The following is an 11,902-nucleotide window of genomic DNA, read 5'->3' as shown; positions in this document are numbered from 1 at the left end:
CGCCGGCGGGCCTGCGCGGCGGCAGCGGGCAGCAGCGCCGCAGCGCCTCGATGCAGTCGCTGCGGGACGCGTCGTCATCATCGGCAGCAGCGGCCGCAACCGCGCCGGCCGTGCCCCAGCCGGGCGCGGTCCGGAAGCGCCGGTCCTTCACCGCGGCGGCAGCAGCGCGGCAGGCAACCAACAGCAGCAACGGCAGCAGTAGCACCACCCATGAGGCCGCCGTGGCGGCGGCGCTGGCCATGTCCGAGGGCGGCGGGCGCAACAACCACCACTCCTCCTTCTCGTCATCCGCCGGGGGGTCCTTCTACTACTCCCCCTCGCCGTCCTCGCCGTGCCGCCGCGTGCCGCGCAAAGCCCTATCGACCAACAACCTCATCGGCGGCGGCGGCGGCGGGTCGTTTTCTTCCTCATCTACTTATACTGCTGCTGCACCGCCGCCGTCCCCCCCGCCCCCGCCGCCGGGCTCCTTCGGCTTCGTCAACTACACGGCGCAGGACCACGACGTGCTCATGGCCGGCGTGGCGCCCAGCGGCTCGGCAAAGACGAAGGCCCGCCGCGAGCGCGAGACCATCGAGACCATCGAGCGCGAGCGCCAGCGTCAGAGGGTCCTGGCCGACGCCCTGTCCGCCGTCGGCGCCGACGTGCCGGTGCTCAAGTATGGGGGGATCGCCATCTGATCATGGTGGAGATGTCTGGTTTTGTTTCTTGCTTTGTTCTTGTGGGGTTTTATTCGCTTACAGTCTGCATCTCTTTCTCGCTGTTCTTCTGTTTCCTCCCTCCTCCTCTTCTTGTCTCGAGCTTTTGGCTCTTCGTTGCCGCTCTACTCCAAGCAGTAGCATCTCGCTATCCTCGTTTGTCCGGATCCGTCAAGCACTTGCACCTCCGCTTGGGCCGCCAACTCCTCCACATTCCAGGGTCCTTGGCTTCCTCAGGTCTGTAGAATGCTTGACGGTGTGTAATAATTTTGTCGTTTTCCCATTTCCTTTGGTCAACATTGGTGTCAGGGGGTCGAGGCGCAGAAACCAGGTTGAGCTTTTATGATTTTGGCGTTAGTGGAGAGGCTGTGTAAAACCGTAAATCGTTCAGCCTTCAATATTACCAAAACTGTCATCGGGACAAGAACTCTGGCGCCGCGAGGCTGTCGACAAGCTTGGTCCACCTCATTTCCAACACAAGAGATTGGGCCGCTTGTTGGGGGCTGTGCAGGACCCATGCGGCTGTCGGTTGTTAGCCAATCTCGCTGGGTCGGCGAATACGAAAGTGAATCGGCAGAGCCGGAAGCATCATCATGTCGCTCAGGACGGAGGGATATCGGAGCTGTAAGACTTCTTCTCCTTTATCCACTAGATACAGACGGCAGGATCAGAGAATCTCACAACAGGCTATCTCGAACACGAGATGAGTTGCATCGCTGAGAATGAAAATGATACAATTGCGACAAAAGAAAACTTGTAATGAATACAAAGGGACAAAACAGACAGAAACAAAGTGACAACGTCGAGTAGATTTAGAAAGGAGATACAAAATAGTGCAATCGCGTGTCTGGCCGCCCTCTCCAACGCCTGTGTCATGCTGAATGTCGCGACGCCAACAAGACTCGAGATGGGCTCGGCTGTCCATCGAATCCGAGCCCTCCCGTGCAAGCCGTCCGTCTCCAACTGGATAGCCAATGCCGGCTAGTGCTGCCAATCCCTGAATACCATTGCCGGTTCCGGGATGACAGGTAGTAAATCGCCCAAAAAGAGAAATCAATTAGACACCGGGAACTATGCGACCGGTCCGCATTGGAGCCCAGTTGCCGACGTGGAAACACATTTAGTTAGGTATTGTCAGGGGAATTAATCGTAACCAGCACCGCGTTGCCAAGGGCTATAATAATGAACTCAGTCAGCAATCATCTCGCATAGATAGAGGTACCATCAATCAAGCTTACCCTGGGGCGGCGTTTGACCGCGGTCCTCCAGCCGGGCTGGCGTTGTTCTGGGCCCGGAATGCTCCGGATGCCGAGAGGTTCGATGTTGACCCGTTGTTTTGGTACGGGCTCGGGGAGCGGTTCACCGAACCGGCGTAATTCTGCTGTGGCCCACGGCGGGCATCGGCGGGGAAGAGCGGCACCGACGGGTCGACAGGAGACCTCGGAGGCTGCTGCATCTGCGGGTTCGCACCATCATGCCTCCGGGGCATGGAGCCAGACGAGAGAGAGTCGTTGTCGTCGTCTAGGTCGACACCGTTCTTGTTGTAGCCAGCCTTGTCACCACGGGCCGTCGCGGCGAGCGCATCGAGCTCCGTCGTGGCCGTCAGCTGGGTCTGCGACTTCATGAACGAAGTGCGATCGTCGGCCATGGCCTGGTAGCGGGTATCGGGGTTCTTGCGGAAGAGCACGACGGCCGTGGTCACGATGAGCATGATCAGGAGGACCAGCGCGAACGCGGCGTTGGAGATCCAGAGGAACACACCCACAACACCCGTGGCCAGAGGAGGCTGGCCAAAGACGCCGGTGAAGATGAGCAGGAAGATGGCGTTCAGGAAGTTGATGACGCAGATGGCAATGTTGAACGAGTTGGTGCTCTTGTCCATCCACGGGCGGAGCACACTGGCCGCGATCAGAGCGCCGGCCTCGATGAGCACAAAGGCAACAGCCTGGACCGTGCCGTTCTTCTGCGCAAAGGCGACAAACATGGCCTTGAGGAAGATGTAGAGCAGGTACGGAACGATGAAGTAGTAGGCCGAGGCGCGGAACTGAACATAGAGGAAACCCCACTTGTTGAGAGCCTGCGGGTCCGAGAAGAGGATGTAGGCCGGGTTGCGGTGCATGGCGACGGAGCGGCGAGCGATCCGGATGACCTTGGAGGCAGCCCAACCGAGCGTGAACATCATGGAGAGCAGGAAGAAGACGGCGAGGACGACGATGGCGGGCGAGTCAACCTGAGTAAACTCCCAGAGGCAGAGGATGGACATCTGGGGGAAACCAATAAGGGTGACACGGAAGAGAATGCCCTTGAGCACCGTGAGCCAACCGTTGCGGAAGTCAAGGAAGGTATCATGCTTCATCCAGTTCTTCTTGGCCGCAACCTCGCAGAAGCCCTTGAAAGCAGCTACGCTCAGAGTGACGAGGATGACGAAGACGACAAAGAAGCTGAGACCCGTCAGGAAGAGGTTGGTGGTCTCGATGCCGGCCTTGAAGGCGACACGCTGGATACCGAACACGATGAAGCTGCCAGTCGGGGTAACGATGTTGGCGCGCTTGAACAGGTTGCCAGCAGTGGCGGTCATGGCGCGGGGGAGCAGGGCCGTGGAGCGGCGGAAGAGATCGTGAACAACCGGGACTGCGTCAAGCGAGCGCTTCTGGACCTCGACCGAGACAGTTGAAAGGGCGTCGAACAGAGTGGCTGGGGTGCCGCCAGTGGCGCGTTGATACCAGGTGCACATGTCCTGCATGAACTGGACGCGGATGATGCCCATACTCCACTGGAAGTTCTGAGTCCAGGCGCGCACGACAGGAGGCATGGGGACTGAGGTCAGCCCAAGCATGGCCTGCGCCTGGAAGTAGCCAAACAGAGACAGAGCATTGGCGGCAACGTGCGATGCAGCATTGGAATGGCCGAGGCCGTTGACGACGGCCGACGAAGTGAGGGCGAGACCAGAGACGATAGCGGTGGCCCACTTGACACCGAGCAGGTCGACCGTCTTGCCGTTGACGATGTAGGCCTCAACGCAGGCAATGGCCTTGCCGGCGTCGGGGCCCTCGGTCAGGTTGATGTACACGCGGACCTTGGCGTCGAGGTCGGGCAGGGTGTAGGCAATGTTGGGGATCTGGGGGAGCGAGATGTTGTTGACGGGGAAGTTGAGCGGGATCTTGCCGGCCGTCATGGGGCAGAGACCCTTGAGGCCCTGTGTGCACGGGTCACCCTTGATAGTGATGGCCTCGTAGCCGTAGACACGGACCGACGCGTCGAAGATGACCTTGCCCTCGACCGAGGACATGGCCGCGACGTTCAGCATGGCCGTCTGGTTGTCTGGGTAGTATGCGACGTCGAAGAGACTGGCGCTGAAGGCCGAGTTCTCCTGGCATGTGCTCAGGGAGGTCGACTTCAGCACTCGCTCGCCGGCGACCGGCGCCACGAGCGAGGCCAGTGCCGGGAGGAGGCACAAGGCCTTTGGTAAGGAAGAAAAGAACATGGTGGTGGTTGGTCGCCCGGTCCCCCGATAGTCAGGCTTCTATTTGCAGCCCGCGTGTCGCTTCAGCACCGGCTGGATCGACCGTCGTCGGTCGTATTGCAGGTACCCGGTCGCTGTAGCCGAGATCCGTGATTCGGTAGCAATCGGGGCAGTTCTCGTCGTTCGGAGTGAGTTGGGGGTTCCAAGTCACGGGTATCGATTTGGCAAAGGCCTGTGTGGTGTCGGTCGGCAGGAGATGCAAGCGAGGGACGTCTGCTGCTCGTTGATCAGATGGAAAATCCCCCGTTTCCCAGAAGCCTGTTCTTAAAAAACGATTGGAGGGGGGAAATGGATGGTCGCGTCGTGGGATATCCCGCCAGGAGAAGGAAAGAGGGAGGAGGAAAAGGGAGGATTATGGGTTGGGAATTGAATGAATGAACTGCCAGTCGGGGGAATGAAGAGGGAAAAACAGGGTCTCGCTCCCGCTGGGAGTCGCCGGGACTCTTGGGCCATACCACTTGAAAGGGGAAGGCAGGCGACACCCCAATAGGGGCTGGGAAAACCGGGCTGCGACGTGATTGGCCGAGGGCGGGGCGGCTACAAAAGGCCAGTCCGGCGGCCTGGTTCCTTTTGTTAGTGCGGGTGGGTACGGCGCCCGCACCAGCAGCGTGTGTCAGCGAGGTGTGCATTACCAGCATGCACAATCTAAAAACGGGTGGCCCAGGTTCAGCATCGAGGCAGCGCTATCCCTGATGCCTCCCTCGCTCGCGGCAGGTACCGGTTCAGGGCAGCACCTGGGCGTGGTGGTTTCGTATCCGCTGGCCCGCTCGCCGCCCGCCGCTTCGTCAGCGCCGCCACAACCCTGATGTTTGGGAATTATGGCATTCTTTCTTTCCCGCTTAGGTAGGCGAGCGCTCGTATCCTTTCTGCCTGTGGCCAGTCTGCTCACTGCGGGGATCAGGCGACGGTTCCCAGCCATCGTAAATGTATTTTGTTTTTACACCAATATTCGTTACGCATACACGACGGAGCATAAGTTCCAGGGACGACGCACATAAATCCAGCCTTGTGATGGATGCATGACTTGTGAAGAGAACTTCTCAGCACAAGCGCAATCAAACATTCCCGGCGATAAAACAATCAAGTTGCAATGGAGGCGCAGTCACGCCTGGTAGAGAATACCGACATTGTCTGTGTCTCCCCAGCTTGTGGCCAATGCCTTGCTCCCCACCACACGTCCCTGCAGAGGGGATTGACTGATGACGGCGGCCCTCGAACACTGAACGGTGGTCGTCATCTTTGCGCATCGGCCTGCCCAGCTGCCGATACTAAAAGGCTAACAAAAGTCCACGCACGCCTGCCTTGTGTGTGTGGTGGAGTGCCGGGCGGGCGGCCTTGGCACATTCTCGCGCCCGCGCTTGCCACGCAAAGCAGATCGGCCAAGCCGCCTGGGCTCTGGCAGGTGGGCGGTGGGTGGGACGTGGGTGGGAAACAGGAACGACGAGAGCAAAACGATAAAAAAGCCTGGGCCTTCCAAAACACTCATTGCGTCGAGAATTCGCCAAGAGCTCATTACGAGTCCTAAAGGTCGCTTCAGTGCTCCCCTCCGCCCCCCATGGCATCTTGCACAGCCACCGGCCTCTTACGTACCGCCGGCTCGATCTTTGATTACGACTCGACCAATTGGGCAGTGGTGGTGTGCTCTTTTGGCTCTCGCGCGGCACAGCAAGCGACAACCAAGGTCGAGCGGGGGCATGGGGAACACAAAGTCCAGGCAACAATGAAATGATGCCAAAAACACCAAGAGACCCGAAGAAAATACCAAGACGCGCTACGCAGAACAGCACACGAGCCTGCATTCACGGCGCTGGCTGGGCATGCTGGGCTCGGCCCTTGGTCGTCCTTGGGGGTGAGGGCGCATTGAGGGAGGGCCACAGGGCGTTTGACTGCGGCTGTCATGGGTGGTTGGCTTGGGGGTGGAGTGGTCGCCCGCACAGGGTGGGTGGATTGACTGCAAGTGCAGCTCAGCTGGCGTCTATCCCGCAGCGTGCTGCTGCATTGCATTGCATCTCGTAGGCGTTTCTTATCGTCGTGAGCGGGCTGCTGAGCTTACAGTACGGCCAGCCAGCTAGCAAGGACATCAGATGGAGTGAATTGGATTCTGGCCTGCATGCATCTCCTTCATGGCCGGTTTCCCGGTTGACCAACGCCCTTTTTGCGTCATGCATTCGTCCCATCCGCCCACCCACACTCAACTGACTGTAGCCGCTTGCGAGTCGGCAGCGTGGCTTGCATCATCGCACAGCGAACTCGGCCGTCGTCCTTGTTTTCTTGTCCCTGAACAGAGAGGGGAAGGGAGGGGGACACGGCTGACTCCCGCTCCCACCACCACCACACGGCACTCGGCCACCGCACAACCGCGCCGACCTGGATGATCAAACATGACGGTGGCACGGTGGCTACCGAGCAGAAGAAGAAAAAAGCCCGACGCTCCAGAAACAACCCGGTTTCCCGCCCCGCAAAACCCCCCGGTTGACTGACACATAGCCAAACCGGCGAACGCCTCCACCGGCGCTTCCTTGCAATTTCGGGAGGGCCAAAAGATGAAGATCGAGGGAGGGAAAATGCGGCGTTTTGCTATGCGGAGCATACGCCTGGTTGCTGTCGTAAAGGCGATCGATCAAGATCTGCACTACACCGCCACGCCCGGGACTCGCTAGCACGTGGAGGATCGTCGGTTGGTTTGGTCTTGGGCAGGATGTTGGGGGTGAAGAACTACAAGCAGGGGCACTAGGGGAATGTAGTTGCACTATGGGAATACTTACTTGTTACCTCCTACCTACCTACCACCAACCGAAAACAAAAAACGAGCCCCAACCAAAATAGGGGCACACTTCAAAAAGCTGTTTATCAAAAAATAGGAATTGACTGCTTTTTCTATGCAATTTAATGGGCAGTCAAGATTCTAGGTAATCAACAGCGCCTTGAAGCCGTGCCTTTTTAGGCGTAGAATGGTGCTGAGGCATCGCGAATTGGGTTTGTTTTGATTGAGATTGATGCTTTGCTATAGAGTTTGTATGGGGGGGAAAGTTTTAGTGGCTCGCCTTTTTTTTTTTTTTTTTCGGTTGGTGCCTACCTACTATGTCCCTACAACAGCCATGAACCACATCTCACATCTATCAACGGCGAGTGCTAACCAAGAGAGTATATTATTGTCTTATGTATTGCCAGACCTATTATCGTGATTACCGATTACGGGGAAACCAAGCCCCCCATACTCAGCAGAACCTATCCCGCATATCCTTGTCCACCCGAGCGGCCCAGATAGCGCCTCATTAATGTCCGAATCCGAACCACGCTACATCCACTCCTGCGACGCGATCCACGGCTCCTTGGCCTTGGAGTAGTCATAGCCGAACTTGTATCCGCTCGAGAGCTCCTCCTGGTCCACGCCGCAGTGCGTGTTACCGTCGCGGCCCTGGAACCAGCCCACGCCGTACGTCTTGCCGCCCTGCTCGAGCCGCTTGGCCATGGCCGATGTCTTGAGCTTGGACGTGCCCACAAAGTCGTAGATCATCTTGCTCTGGTGGATAAAGGCCAGGACGCTCGCGATGGTGTTGGGCTGCCGCGGCAGGAACGGGCGGCGGCGCAGCACCAGCACCGCCGTCGCCACGGCCGCCATGTACACCAGGATGAAGGTCGTGATGCTGTGCGTGGCCCAGAAGGACAGCACCGTCTCCTGGCCCGAGCTTATCCTGGTCCAGTCCGCGTTGGGGTCCGACTGCCCCGAGCTGGACTTCTTGACGATGTCCAGGAAGTCGCGGCCGGACACGGTGGCGAGCGAGGTCGCTAACACGGTCAGCACCTCCGACATGACGGTCCCGAGGCCGACGAAGAAAATGAGGAAGTGTCGGTTCAGCGCGCCCTGTATGGCGACCCAGCCAAAGGGCATGGCTGTGTAGTCGAGCGTGAGTGTCTTGGCCTCGGCGTGCCGCCGCCAGAGGATGTAGTACGGCTCCATCATGCGCATGTCCGTGTCCAGTCCGGACCAGCTCATCTTGATGGCAACCGAGAGCGCAGTGATGACCCAGGGCGCCTGATCCGTCAGCACCGTCGCCTCGGTGAAGAGAACCACCTGGACGAGGATGATGAAGAGAACAATGCCGACCACCAGGGACCCCACACCCACGGACCGAAGCATGAGCGGGTGCGGGTTCTCTGTAATGCCGTCTTCCTTGTCCAGGTCCTCTAACTTCGTCTCCTGCTTGCTAGTTGTCTTGTTGTTGTCGTCCGGCGCGAGCGACGAGTTGCGAAGGACGTAGCGGCGCTTCTTGAGCTTCTGGTGGATGTCATGGTGCGTAGCAAGATCCATGTCCTTGAAGTCCATCAGAATGTCTGCGACGGTAAAGCAAATAGAGGGTTAGTACTCAAACAGCCTATCGCAACCGGCATTCAAGAAAATCAAGCGACAAAAGGATCAACTCACGGCTGACAACGGCCATGGACGCCAGACCAGCAATCCCCTTGACGTCGGAGAGCAGACCAGACCTCCTCGTTTGCAGCTGATAGAGCAGCGCGCAACCCAAGCCAGCGATGACGAATAGCATGGTCGTCAAGATACGCGACCAGACACCGTTGATGCTGATGGTCTTCTCGCCCATGGGGTCCAGCATCCTGGAGTGCCGATCAGGAGACAGAATGATGGAGGCCGACACGAGCGTCGGCACCAGCGAGATGGCCAACAGCGAAGCAGTCGAAGAGATGAACACGGCGTAGTGCTCGCAGCGCAGGGCGCGCACAGGCCTCATGAAGCTGAAGGAGGTGATGTAGTCGACGTTGATGGAGTGGCCAGCCGACGCGCCATCCTCCTTGGACAGCTGGTAGAAGGCCTCAAGACGACGGATCTCAAAGTCGGCCATGGACCACAAAACGCCGTACGTGACCGAGATCATGGTCGGCAGGAACTTGAAGGCGAAGTAGAGACCGCGGGGAATCTCTTCGGGGGTTCGGAACTTGAGAAGCGGCTGGGCGGTCGACGCGCGGTACAGGACCTCCTGGCCGATACCGAGCGCAACCGACAGGGTGATGAGGAGCCCCAGAAACAGCGGCCTCATGACAAAGGGCTTCCAGTTCGGCTGCGGGTAGAAGACCTGTGTGGTCTGCTGGCGCACGGGGAACGTCGACGTGCGCATGCTAAAGTCACCCTTGTCGCCGAGGGGTCCTCCCATCTCGCTCAGGTCGAAAGTATCGGCGGGTGTGATGCGCTGCGGCGGCAGCGGGATCTCCGCGTCCATGACGACCTCGATAATCTCACCCCGTCGGTTGGCCTCGATCTGACCAAGGTCCTTGACGGTGGCTTTGCGCCCGAGCATGGCCTTGATGGTGGCCTTGCGGCCCAGCATCGACTTGCGCTTTGCCTGGTTCGGACTTGCCAAGGGCGAATTGGGAGCTGCCGCCACCAGATCCGCCTGGCGGATGGTTGTGTTGGACCGGAAGCCCTCACCGAGTCCTCCGGTTAGGTGGCCACTCGCTTCCTGCTTCTGGAACAGGGCGGCCGTGTCGGCGTCCATAGTGCCGCCCCAAGGTAGATCACCACCGACCGTGCTGAGGTCGTACACCGGCTCCGGCTCCTGGTTTGGGACCGAGAAGTAGGGCGTGGAGGGGTTGCCCCACGGTTGGGAAGAACGCTTCGCCGACGACATGTCCCCCATCTCCCCCTCTTCTGGAATAGTGTCCTGGAGCCTCCGCGACTTGCGCCGATCCTTTGCGGGGTTGCCCGAGGGCTCATCTGCCGCCGAGGCGTGCCGGTGGTGGGTCTCGCCGACTGGCGAGTACACGCCGCCGGGGGCGGTCAGCCCAAAAGGCGACGATGCAGCCCATCCAGCATACGAGTGAGTTGTCGGGCTCACGTAAGCCTGTTGCTGGGCATATGTCGGTGCAGCAGCCGTTGCGTATTGTTGTGTTGCCGGACCGGGTTGATAGCTCGAGGGACTGCTAGGGTTCTGAAGGGAGGCCATGGAGGGTAGAGATACCAGCGAAGGACGCCCCTTGATGGCGCCAGCACCGGGGCCGGCCTCGTCCTGATTCCTCCCAAAGTCGCTGACTTCGGATATGTTGGAGACTTGGTGGTGCAGCGGGCGCTGGGCCGAGCTGGTCAACCTGCGCGAGTCGTCGCGGCCGTTGTTGTAGTAGGAGGACATGGCGGGCAGGCGGGCGGTTGGTCTTGGCAACGAGCGCCCTCTTGGTTGATGTTGTTTGGTCGGTCGGTCCCTTGCGCAACCAGGCGCTTGTTCGAGGTTCGAGGAATTCCAGAAACCCCTTCCGACGACGACGACAACAAAGGGCCAGTAGCACCCGCGAAGACGACGCGGATGGGCAGCCGAGGCTACTTATTCGTATATCGAGTCCACTTTTCTAGGGCGAAGCGAAAAGATCCAGCGAAACAACGATCAAACCGGGATAACAGGGGGGTGCTGCAGTGGGCACGACGCGACCCAGATTCGAGGTTGTGGATGAGTGTTGTAGGGCAGCGCCTGCCGAGCGAAACTCGGTGGGGATCAAATATGGATATGTTTATATTGCTGGGTGCCCCTGGGTGGATCTGGCTCCCAGATCGATGACCAGTTCTCAAGGGCCAGGCAGAGCAGACCACGATGGCGCCGGAACCGCTGTGCGGCTGAGGTAGAGACCTAGCCTGAAGGGCGTGGTAGCGTGGGCGGCGCTAACTCTGGCGAGATGGCGTCAGGATTCTTCCCTTCGAGGCGGACTGCGAGAACCACACCGGCACGCGAGAGCACGAGGCACGACAGAGGCCGGAGACTATGCAATAGAGCGTGGGTGTGGGAGCGAGCGGGCCGGGCAGCATCTAATCTGCCATCCGAGAGCAGGCCTGACCGAGTTCTATACGCTCCTGGTCCCAGCCCTACCACGCAGCCGCCCCCGGCCAACAACCCAGCCAAGGCTGGCGTGGAGCTTGGGCGCCTTGGACACCTTGGGATCATGGTCTGCGGGGGTCCAGCTGAGGGACAGGCTGGCATGTCTCGGATGGGATGGACCCATTCACGCTGGGAGGCGTTGGGTCGCTGTGCTCGGAGTGAGGGAGCTCACGCACAGATGCATGCGGCGCGGCTTGTCTCGCAGTGGCGCTGGCTGCCGCTATTGGCGCCCAGACCAGGGTTTGGTAGATTTGGTGTGTGTGCTGCTTCAGCACAGCCAACACCACAATCGAGGACTGGAGCCCACTGCCCGCACCTCTGCCTGCAGATAGTGCAGCATTGCCGCCGCCCGCCCGCAGCCCCGGGCCCAGTTATCCATTGCGCAGCCAATCACGCTCTGGTGAACGGCCGCTATTATTGGCAACAGGGGCCGCCGCTTCGCATCGGAGGGTGTTACCAGGGGTTGTTGGTGTTGCTTGGGGCGGCCGTCTGATGGGATCCGCTTACAGGGCAGGACTCGTTAGAATGGCCAGAGGTCAACCTTTTTACCAGCGGAGACGTGACAATTTGGTGACTGGATCTCGCTGGTACGGAGATAGGAGGCGAAAAAAATCGCCATTTTCGAGGTAGCGCCAAGAGCACCCTATGTTCAGCCCCTACCAAATAAGGCCTAGCCTGCATTTCTTTTTCAACATCAATCGCAGCACCAATTCGAATCCGCCCGCACGCATTTTAATCGATTGGCTAGTGCATACCCCTGGCCCCTGCCCTCGCTTCACGAGTGACCTCCCCACTGTAGATTATTTAAC

General features: G+C 59.3%; 4 protein-coding genes across 4 annotated transcripts; 2 read left to right on the top strand and 2 right to left on the bottom strand.

The window, feature by feature from the left end:
* Window positions 1–50: 50 nt before the first annotated feature.
* Window positions 51–677, top strand: GGTG_13943 (hypothetical protein; the record flags this gene model as incomplete). Its single annotated transcript, XM_009231868.1, has 1 exon — window positions 51–677. The coding sequence occupies one exon, from the start codon at window positions 51–53 to the stop codon at window positions 675–677; it is 627 nt and encodes a 208-aa protein (XP_009230132.1).
* A 632-nt stretch (window positions 678–1,309) lies between these two features.
* On the bottom strand, window positions 1,310–4,610 carry GGTG_13942 (hypothetical protein). The gene is made up of 2 exons (XM_009231867.1): window positions 1,934–4,610; window positions 1,310–1,869 (listed from the first exon to the last, which is right to left on the bottom strand). The coding sequence occupies exons 1-2, from the start codon at window positions 4,177–4,179 to the stop codon at window positions 1,839–1,841; spliced, it is 2,277 nt and encodes a 758-aa protein (XP_009230131.1). The 5' UTR covers window positions 4,180–4,610; the 3' UTR covers window positions 1,310–1,838.
* Window positions 4,611–5,946: 1,336 nt separating this feature from the next.
* On the top strand, window positions 5,947–6,417 carry GGTG_13941 (hypothetical protein; the record flags this gene model as incomplete). Its single annotated transcript, XM_009231866.1, has 2 exons — window positions 5,947–6,156; window positions 6,235–6,417. The coding sequence occupies 2 exons, from the start codon at window positions 5,947–5,949 to the stop codon at window positions 6,415–6,417; spliced, it is 393 nt and encodes a 130-aa protein (XP_009230130.1).
* A 931-nt stretch (window positions 6,418–7,348) lies between these two features.
* GGTG_13940 (hypothetical protein) lies at window positions 7,349–10,829 on the bottom strand. Its single transcript, XM_009231865.1, has 2 exons — window positions 8,645–10,829; window positions 7,349–8,553 (listed from the first exon to the last, which is right to left on the bottom strand). The coding sequence occupies exons 1-2, from the start codon at window positions 10,356–10,358 to the stop codon at window positions 7,517–7,519; spliced, it is 2,751 nt and encodes a 916-aa protein (XP_009230129.1). The 5' UTR covers window positions 10,359–10,829; the 3' UTR covers window positions 7,349–7,516.
* Window positions 10,830–11,902: the final 1,073 nt, after the last annotated feature.

Source organism: Gaeumannomyces tritici (genome assembly GCF_000145635.1).
Source record: "Gaeumannomyces tritici R3-111a-1 unplaced genomic scaffold supercont2.84, whole genome shotgun sequence".
Taxonomy (NCBI): Eukaryota; Fungi; Ascomycota; class Sordariomycetes; order Magnaporthales; family Magnaporthaceae; genus Gaeumannomyces; species Gaeumannomyces tritici.
This window is presented reverse-complemented; position numbering and strand designations above follow the sequence as displayed.

What these genes read in the sequence shown, in the direction of transcription:
- GGTG_13940 (XM_009231865.1), bottom strand. Translation starts at nt 10,358, where the DNA reads ATGTCCTCCTACTACAACAACGGCCGCGACGACTCGCGCAGGTTGACC. An exon ending in GTCCATGGCCGTTGTCAGCC is followed by an intron (nt 8,554 to 8,644) that starts GTGAGTTGATCC and finishes TTACCGTCGCAG; the next exon opens with ACATTCTGATGGACTTCAAG.
- GGTG_13942 (XM_009231867.1), bottom strand. Translation starts at nt 4,179, where the DNA reads ATGTTCTTTTCTTCCTTACCAAAGGCCTTGTGCCTCCTCCCGGCACTG. An exon ending in CGGTCAAACGCCGCCCCAGG is followed by an intron (nt 1,870 to 1,933) that starts GTAAGCTTGATT and finishes TCATTATTATAG; the next exon opens with CCCTTGGCAACGCGGTGCTG.